The sequence below is a fragment of the Pteropus medius genome, unplaced genomic scaffold (genome assembly GCF_902729225.1).
Source record: "Pteropus medius unplaced genomic scaffold, Ma_sr-lr_union100, whole genome shotgun sequence".
Classification (NCBI taxonomy): Eukaryota; Metazoa; Chordata; class Mammalia; order Chiroptera; family Pteropodidae; genus Pteropus; species Pteropus medius.
In genome coordinates this window covers 3046469-3055877 of record NW_024349798.1, presented here as the reverse complement: position 1 = coordinate 3055877, position 9409 = coordinate 3046469, and the positions used below count along the sequence as shown (strand labels likewise).

Genomic DNA, 9409 nt, shown 5'->3' with positions numbered 1-9409 from the left:
TCTCCAGACTTGCCTGTGGTTCACCATAGTTTGCAAGCCCAAAATTGCAATTCTGTCATTTCCAAATAAATTCATTCTTGCTGGTAAAATAACTGGCTATTTTATTTTTAAAGTTGACAGTGGGAAAGGGGCTCACTGGAGGTGGGATAGCCTCCAGGCCTGGTCACCCTGGGTCACAGCCAGGCCATATACAGTGCTGTCTCAGAGAGACTAGAAGGGGTCTCTGCCAATCAGGATACCGCAAAAATCAGCCAAGCCTAGAAGCAGTTGCTCCCTCTGGCTGAAAGCCATTAGCCCAAATGGGCAAGAAACAGGATGCGCTGGGGTCTAAGGGAGAGAGGATGGTGGAAGTTAGAACTCAGCTAAGGGACAGAGAGGAGGGGGCTGACATGAAGAAGAGATTGAGTAGACCCAAGAAGACACATGTTGGCTCCCTGTGAGTATGGTGGAAAGGAAGCCAAATGTGAGGGGCCAGGGCTTCTGGCAGTCGGCCCTGCCATGGTAGTTAAAGAAAGAGCCCCCAGGAGCTGAGACCACCTTCCTTCTCCACAAAACGTCAAAAAGAAATTGAGTTCTTGGAGGTGACCTGTCAAAGCCTGGGGATAGGATAGGAAAGTGGGAATATAGAGCCAGGACCTCCTCGTCACCCCACCAAATGGCCATAAATGTCAGGAGCTTGTCTGAATACAGGCCCTGGCCTGGCTACTCAGCCATCCAGAACGCTGGTCAGGAGCCCCAGCAGGGACAGAGAGTGCTTCAGACACTGGGCACACCCAAAACTCTGCTCCCAACCCCCAAGTACAAAGTGCCTCACATAACTGCTCACACTAGGCCTCAGCTGCCACCAGACCTGAAAGACAGGTGTCCCTGGTTGGCAGGAAACCCCAGGGCCCTGCTACCAAGACCTGAGTCCTGGAGAGGAGAGCCAGCTCCACCTGGCTCAGAGCATCCCGTTTCCTTGGGGCTGTCACAGGGCCCTACCCAGAAAGGAAGGGTGTGCCCTGGGCTCTAAGCTAGGGAGAATCCTACACAGCACTTGTCTCTTGTTCCTTCATTATCCCCAGTGCCTAGAGCAGCACCTGACACCAAGATGTACTCAGTAAAAGCTTGTTTACTAAATGCATGCACCTAACTGGCTTCCCAGCATACATACCCCACGACTCCCGTTGACATTCGCCACTCTGCTCCTTGGCCTGTCGGCACTGGACAGTCGGTGCATGCCATGTGAATGCACACGCCCAGAGGTGCCCCACAGGTGCCCTGAAGGCCAGCTCCCATAGCTCCAGCTTGCATGCTCACCACCAGTTACCCTTAGCCGCCCCCTCAGGGCAGGCATAAAGCCCCTGGCCTGACTTCCAGGGTTCCAGTGGCCCTGTTAGCCATACTCACTTCTGCCCTTCGTGCACCTCTGGGAGGAGTGCTGGTTGCAGCCAGTATGTGCATAGGAGGCTCAGGTATGTCCTGGGGAAGGTAGGTAGAGGCCAATAACCAGCCTAGGGCCAATCCCGGAGCAGCTGCCCTACATTTTTGTGGACAGGTGGTCCAAGAGGCAATCCAGTCACCACTAAGTGTGGCAGGGCCTCTTTCTGAATGAGAGGCTGTGGAGAGCTAACCAGAGAATCAGGGCAGGGCCAAGGGTGAGGGTGCTGCTCAGCCCTGGGGGTATCCTCCTTGGGGCCTGCCCAAGACAGGGAGGAGGAAGCCAGTCAGGGTGCCCTTACTTCCTCCTCCTCTGGTCTTTACTGGGATATTCCCTTGTGGGAAAGGAGGACTGACAGGATGCTAGGGTCAGCAGTTCAGGAGAGGTCTAGGCTGGAGACCAAAATGTAGGGCTCAGTAGCACGCTGATTGTATTTATAGCCAAGAGTTTGGGGAGGTGAAAGGGAGTGGCAAGAAGCCTCAGGAGGAGAGGGGCAGGAAGCCCAGAGGGGCCTCCCATGGAGGGTGGCTGTGCTCGCCCCAACCCTGTAATTCTCATTAGCCGACAGTAAGTAAAAGGACTCCCCCATACACGTGCTGCTTCAGAAAGCCATCCTGTGGGAAGTCCAGAGTGTCCCCAGAGTGTCCAGAGGAAGGGGTCCTATGTGTGAGCCCTGCACAGCCTCAGTTGCTGCCTGAAAGATGGCAGGACCCCTGGCCTCCACCTGCACCCTTGGCCCCTTCAACAGCAAAGAAAGCAGGTGAGAATGGGAAGCTGTTTCTAGGGCTCAGCCCAGGCATCCCCCCTAGACTTAAGCTGTGGCTCTCTTTTCCAGGAGCTGTGAAGTTAGGGTGAGCAAGATGAGCTCATTCAAGGTTCAGAAGCCCTGGCATCCCAGGGGCTTTCAGCCTCAGGCCGCCAGCTTTGTCCAGAACCACTGGCCCTTTCTGTGGCTGAAGCTGAGGAGCAAGGCGGGGACAGCAACAATGGGGCCAGTGGCAAGGAATGCTCCTTAGAGGCCCCGTTGTGTGCCCCTGCCCACCAAAAACGGGCAACAAGCAGGACCCCACAGGAGTGACTCATACCCCACGGGTTCCACACGATGTCAGGATGCTCCACATGCCACAGAGGTCACAAGGGCCTTAGGACAGAGGGGCCCATTCTTCTCCAAGAGCGGGACAGGACCAGAATGACTCTGCTGAGCTCCCAGCAGACCACAGAGGGATATCAGTATCCCACCAGATTGCAACCCCTTTCCTCCCAGGGTGAAAGTGATATTGGCCTTCTTGCCCCCACAAGGGACATGACCTGCCTCAGACTTTGGGAGTTATGGCCTATTTTCCACTCCCACTCTGAGCTGAGGAAGTACCCAGCATTTGGAGCAGGAGCAACAGAGCTGAGGCTCATGTGGGTAGGAGGTTGCAGGAACATCCCACTTAGCAGCAGCCTCTCCTCGGAGCATGGGCATGGGCTGCTGTCTCATTCACTAGCTGGGTTGGCATTAGACAAGGCCTCCTGCTGAGTAAAGTAGGAATCAGAGCAGTTCCAGGGCTGGGCTCAGGCACAGGACACTTGACCTATGTTGGCTAGTGAAATCAATGTTCTTATTAGTTATGACTATTCACTCAGAAGCAGTTGGTACTGTGATGCCCTCTGGAGGCCATCCCCTCCCAACCACCCTCCTCCTGGCCCCTCCCTGAAGCCCTGCTCCCAGGCTTCCTCAGTCCAGCAGTACCTCACAGGCATGAAGGTGGTCAGCATGGGCAGCTGCATAGGCATGCAGGTGCACAGCCAAGCCAGGCCTCACCAAAGCAGCTCTGGCCCATGAAGAGGAAAGTTTCAGGGCCAAGGCTGACACCGCAGTGTAGTGGGGTGCAAATGGAGGCCTGCACCTGGCTCCCAGAGCCCCCCATCTGGAACAGTGGCAGTCTGGCGGAGAAACGGGCAACTATAATGGTGATAATGGACTCCTGCAGTTCCGTGTCATGGACAACCCTGTGGATGGTCTCATGGATCACTGTGGGGAGACACTTTGGCCAGTGGCTGGCATGTGGGGGAGGGTAGGCCCCAGGCTCCCTTCCCCACCCCTTCCCCCGCTTCCTTTCCACATGAACACTCACCAAAGTTGCTGGTACATGAGGCCAAGAGGAACACCACATTGCTTCAGGGCCCGCAAGCACCTGGCATGCAGAGGAGATGGTGAGCGTAGGCCCTTTCTGGTCTTGGACCATCTGAGGCCGCCCCTACCAGCCAGAGACTGAAGGGTGAGGGCAAGTGACCGGAACTCCCTCAGGGCCTAATGGCAGCTGGAGATTTGTGGGAACACATGTGCACACACCCTGAAGACCCCCTGCATTCCAGGTGATGCTTGCAGGCTCAGGCGTGCACAGACATGGGCCTGGGGGTCGTGCCCAGCAGGTGAGAACTCACCTACCTGGAGCTCAGTATCCAGGTGTACGCTCTCTTATACCCATCTCGCATGTGCGGTAACCCCTGTGGCCTCTTAGAGCTGCTTCTTGGGCCCAGAGACACCAGCCTGGTCCAGGGTTGGGGTGGGGGTGGAACAGGAGGGTTTGTTGGGCTCTGTAGTCTCTGGCCTGGAGTTGGAGGCAGAACAAAGAGACTCCACTCTCTGGTGGTCAGGCTCCAAGTTCCAGGACAGCAAAGAGGTGGGCCTGCTGTCCTATAGAAAGGCAGGGGCATCTCCATGGTGACAGACTCTCACTGCATTGTTGTTGTATTGGGCTGGGGGAGTGGAGAGGAGGTCTTCCCTGGGCCAGGGAGTCCTGAACAGCTTTGACCGGGGCCTTTGATTCTGTACCACCTTCATGATTCCTTTCTTCAGCCCCTTAGGGACCAGAAACCGGCATTGCCCTGCCTGGCCTCCTCTTCCCCCAATTCTGTCCCCTGCCCATTCTTTCCTTAAGATGAGTCATGGAGGAATGCCCGCCCTCCCTCTGACTTGTCCCGGGGCTACTACTCACTGTGTGGTATCTGACAAGCGCCTCAGTTTCTCCCTCTGTGCAGTGGGGAAGACAGGCATTTCCCACCCTGCCCAGGTAGAGTTTGACTGCACAGCTCCCACCTCTCTGCACTCAGACCGTCACTTACCATCCGCTCCTAGACCGTGGGCCTGCAGAGGCAGCTCCGGACGCCTGTCCTTGCTCTACTCGAAACGGAAGGAGGCCACGCGGCGGCTGATGTCGCGGTACCGGGTGGCCTGCAGGAAGAAAGCCCTACCCTCGCGGGGACCCCAGCGCATGCGTCGGCCCTCGGATGGGCCCAGGCCCTCAGACAGCAGCAGTAGCTCCAGGGCGCCGCCCGCCCGCTCCACGAAGACCTGGGCGCCTGCAAAGGGCTGCTCCGGCCGCGGGCAGGCGACGCGAGCCCGCGCGCTGGAAGCGGAGCCCAGGGTCAAGCGCAGCGCGCCCGCCGGGTACAGCCACTCAGTCCCGAACCTCTACACAGGCCGGGGCCAGCCTCCCCACGCTGCCGAGCTCTTGGGCCAGGCCACTGTGGACAGACGCGCGGCACTAAGGCGGGCATCCCGCGTCCCTAACCAACCTAGCCCCCTCTCCTGCACCCGCTCCCCGCAGGCACAGGGCTGCGTTCACTCTGTGGAGGAGGAAACTGAGGCCCAGCATCCTTTGCACTCCGGAGGGAGGCTGAGGATTTAGTGCCAGGGCGGAGCGACTCCCAACCCAAAGGGCAGACTACACCATCCCGCAGGCCCCTCCTAGGGGAGAGCGCAGCCCCAGGGGGCTGCTCCCGGGGGTCGTACCTGCCTTTCCAGCTGCGGCGGTCATGGCCAAGAGGCCGCAGCACAGCGCACAGAGTAGCGCAGGAGGCTGCATGGCGCCGAGAACCGGGAGGCTAGAGCGATCGGTCACACCGACCCTAGCCGCACGCAGCCCACTGCGGCAGCTCAGAAGAGCAGCCAGGAGGACGTCGGAGCTACCCAGGCAGGCGGCCAATCGCCGCGCGGTCCCGGAACTTTCCTCCAATCGCAGCGGTGCTCGCGGGGGCAGGATGAAAAGCCCGAGTCCTCGCAGGCACCGGTGAGGAGCCTCCCAGCTCTGCAAACTGTGTCGCCCCTTGAGGGAGCCCCGCCACCGGCCTCGACTTGTACGCGGTCCTGATCCGGTGCATGTCTTCTGAGCCCTTGGTCGCGGAAAGGGGTAGGTTTAGTGTCCACCGGAACCTGGGGTGCTCATTGTGGGTGGTCCCTTCCAAGAGTGGCTCTCAGTACACATCTCCTTCCCTGGCCCCAACCAATCCCAGGAGGCTGTGGCTACCCAAGGGAGGAGGGACCAGGTGCTGGGGCTGCTGGGCACCGTGGAATAACAAAAGTGAATGGGCAGCCCTGAGCCACAAAATCAGGCCCCCAGGAGATCAGGACATGGACTGCCCAAAATGAAAGGAGGGGGATGGTGGGGAAGCACAGAGATTCTCACAGCCAGGATTTCTCCCGAGGGTAGGAGGTGGGGAGTGGCTGGCCAATGAGGACTAGAGCAATTCCAGGCTGAGTGAGGAGCAGATGGCCTGGGCAAAGGCCAAGTGGACAGCTCTCGACAGCCTGGGAAATCCTGGGTCAGATAACAGAGTCCTTAGCCACAAAGCCAGGAGTCCAACCTCACACTAGAACCCTTGGAGTCAATGAGAACTTTAGCCAGATCTGTGGGAACCAGCATAGACTCTGCCATCTGTGGGTATGAACCCTCCATCCCACTGTTCCCGCACTCTAGCCTTCCTGCTATGCCTAGGTTTGAGTGCGTGGCTGACAGATGAAGGCAGATGGCCCAAGAGGAAGTAAGAGATTGGAGCTGCTGCTAAACTGAGCATACCAGCCTGCCCCCTCCCCTGGCCCCAAGTCTCTCTCTCAGGCCAAAGAGTAGTGAGACACCTAATAGGGCCCAGCTGGTGGGCTGAGAACCAGCTGTTATTATCATGATAGCCAAAAGATGGATGCAACCCAAGTGCCCATCAACAGATGAATGGAGAAACAAAATGTGGTCCATTCATAGGTGGTATATGATTCAGCCTTAAAAAGAAAGGAAATTCTGACACATGCTACAATATGTATGAACCTTGAGTACATTATGCTATGTGAAATAAGCCACTCACGAAAGGAGAAATACTGTATGATTCCACTTCTGTGAGGTTCCTAATTCAGAAACAAAGTAAAATGATGGGTACTGGGCTAGGAAAGGTTGGGGGTAGGGAGTTAGTGCTTAATGAGGTTAGAGACTTAGTTTGGGGAGATGAAAACCTTCTGGAGATAAATGGTGGTGATGGTTGCATTACAGTGTGAAAGTATGTAACACTACTGAACTGTACACCCCAAAATGGTTAAGATGCTTGTTTGGTTATTTGTATTTTACCCAATAAAGAATAAAAAGAAAAGGGGTAGACAGGGCCTGGGGCTGGGTACTAGAAGACAAAAGAGGTGCTGCAAAGGAAGGGAGGGGTCACCCAGGTCAGCTGCTACCACTGCCCTTGCTGAGGCCATGGGTCCACTTAGGGCTGGTCACTAGGGCCTTGGCCTCACCTGCCCTGACCTCAAGGCAGAGAGTGGGCTCTGGATGCCCTCTAGCGGCAGAGTGAAGAAATGGCCTCAGACCCACCCCCTGCCCACCTAGGGCCCCTGGCTTTCCACCTCCACTCTACCCCCAGAGAATGGACCAGTGTCTGTGGGTGCAAGGGAGGGCTTTTAGACAGGTAACCTAGTCTGAAATGGGCACACTCCTGGCCCTGGACTGTCTCCTCAACACCAGGCTTCCCCTGCCCTGCCCCAGCCTCTTATTTGAGGGGTCCAGGGATGATGCTGTCACTTGCAGACCTGGACAGCATCAGCTACCTGTACTCACAAGTTCCGGCCCCACTCAGGAAAACACTTGGGTAGTGTTAGCCATCAGAGGTCTGCTGCCTATGGGACAGAGAGCCAGAAAGCCATGCTGGACCAGACACACTGAAGGTACACAGTAAATACTTGGAGAATGAGTGTGTATGCCAATGAGTGAATGAGTGAGTGAATGGATGAATGACATCGCATATCTCAAGTAACTCCTCTGATGTCTATACTCAGTTTGGGGGCTCCTTCACATCCGTCAGCTCTAGATCCTTTAGTGCCCTGACCCTCCAAAAGGGGTCTCTCTTCATTCCCACCCAAAACCTAGGTCCTGGCAAGGGGCTGGAGCTGATGCTAGGACAAAGAGCAGTGTCAGAGGTGAGCCCTGCCCTAAATGGTGCCTGGAACAGGTGGACCTGAACTCCAGTGGGAGAGGCAACCCCACAGGGTGAAGGGCACCTACCCAAGGAAGCCTAAAGTGCTGGGGGTACAGGCAAGGAGCATTCATGACCACGGCAGGGGCTGGGCTAGTTGGGGATCTGGGGGAGCAATACAAAGCCTGAGAAGAGTGCCCCAGGACAGGTGAACAGAGAGCAAGAGCCCCAATGACACGATAGAGCTCAATATCGTAATAGGGCAAACCAGGTCTCAGGAAGGTGGCCAGAGGGAAGTGAGCAGGGCCAGCCCCAGGCTCATTGGCCAGGAGAGAGTTTGGACTTGGCCTCAAGAGAACAGCGTACAGAAACCCTTCAGGAATTATGAGAGAGCCTAGAGAGAGGGGTCAAGCCTCCACTTGCTCAAGACTTCCTGAGCTCCTGCTTCAGCAAAAGAGGGGCAGAGGGAGAGATATGGGCCGAGCAGAGGCCATCCCCACCCATGTCCCCAGCTGAGCCTGTGGCTGCCCAGATCCCTGCAGCCAAGACCACCTGAATGTGCTGCTCCAGCTGGCCCAGTGTAGGGTGCTGTCCCCTGGGTGGGGCTGGGGAATGGGGACAGCAGGTAACAGTCTCCATAACTGAGGGCCTGGGAGTGCCAGGAACCCACCAGAACCTGGGCCACTCAGTGATGTGCTCCAATGGTACCATGAGTACTGGCCTAGATAACACACCCCTGCCCAGCCTGACCTAGGCAACCCCAGGGTGCTGCAGTGACCAGCCCTCTCAGAGACACCATCAGAAAGATGATCGTACCTGCCAACTCTTCCAGGCAACCTGTGCAACTTCTGGCTCCCCTTCACCTACATCCCATTTCCCTACCCCGATCCCAGGCGGAAGCTGGCCTTGCCCTCCCACAAGCCTACACCTCGGGACACAGAACAAGATTCCTGTATATGGAGTGTTTTCCTCCCTTTGACAAGAAATCCACCCCCACACATACACCTTGCATCTTCCTGAGGAGCCAAAAATGCAGCTGCAGACTGATTTGCAGCTGAGCTAAAAATAATTGCCAGGCTCCAGCCCGGGCTGGGAAAATATCCCATTGCTAGGAGACAACCGTTACTGGGAGACCGCCATTGCTAGGCGACGGTGTTGCCTTGGTGACAACTGGGCCCTGAGTCATCCTCAGCCCTGTCTGCTCCGCCCCCTTGCCCCTGGTGAGTCCAGCGTGGGTCCCAGGAGGAGGGAGTAGAAGTTGGAAGGCAGCAGAGAGGCCCACTGCCTGCTATGTGCCACCCACGGCCACCATGGCCACTCCAGGCTGAGAGATTCTCCCTCCTATGGGCACCCACTCTGGCTGTGGAGTGGCAAGAACAGCCAAACAAACCTGCAGCCTGCCTGCCCAACAAGAGTCCCTTCCCAGGCATTCTTGGGACCTCTGCCTCTGGGTGGGGGCTGAGGCAGTGAGGGGCCCAGTGTCTGTCTCATAGCTCCATAGCACGAGGCTTCAGAGCCGAGCCAGCCTAATCACTATAGGGTATGGGGTTCTCACCATCATGCTGAGCTAGGACCTTCAGGGCACCCCCTGGGATCCCAGACCTATTTCTCAGGAGGAGAAGTACTTGCCTAAGGCCCTACCCAGGAAGAGAGTATTTGGGCCCAGGCAGGTGGCTCCAAGGGCACATATACCACTCCAGAGTCCCACAAGGAGAGTCCCGATGACCTCCTGTGAGGGCGTTTCAGAGGTGCTGCCCCTAGCCTTGA

At 57.0% G+C, this 9409-nt stretch overlaps 1 protein-coding gene across 1 annotated transcript; it reads right to left on the bottom strand.

The window, feature by feature from the left end:
- Nucleotides 1-81: 81 nt before the first annotated feature.
- Nucleotides 82-5569, bottom strand: METRN (meteorin, glial cell differentiation regulator). Its single transcript, XM_039885567.1, is given in 6 exon segments — nt 82-3201; nt 3203-3437; nt 3541-3600; nt 4532-4871; nt 4873-4933; nt 5379-5569. Coding segments are annotated over 6 exon segments (948 nt in total). The 3' UTR covers nt 82-3140.
- Nucleotides 5570-9409: the final 3840 nt, after the last annotated feature.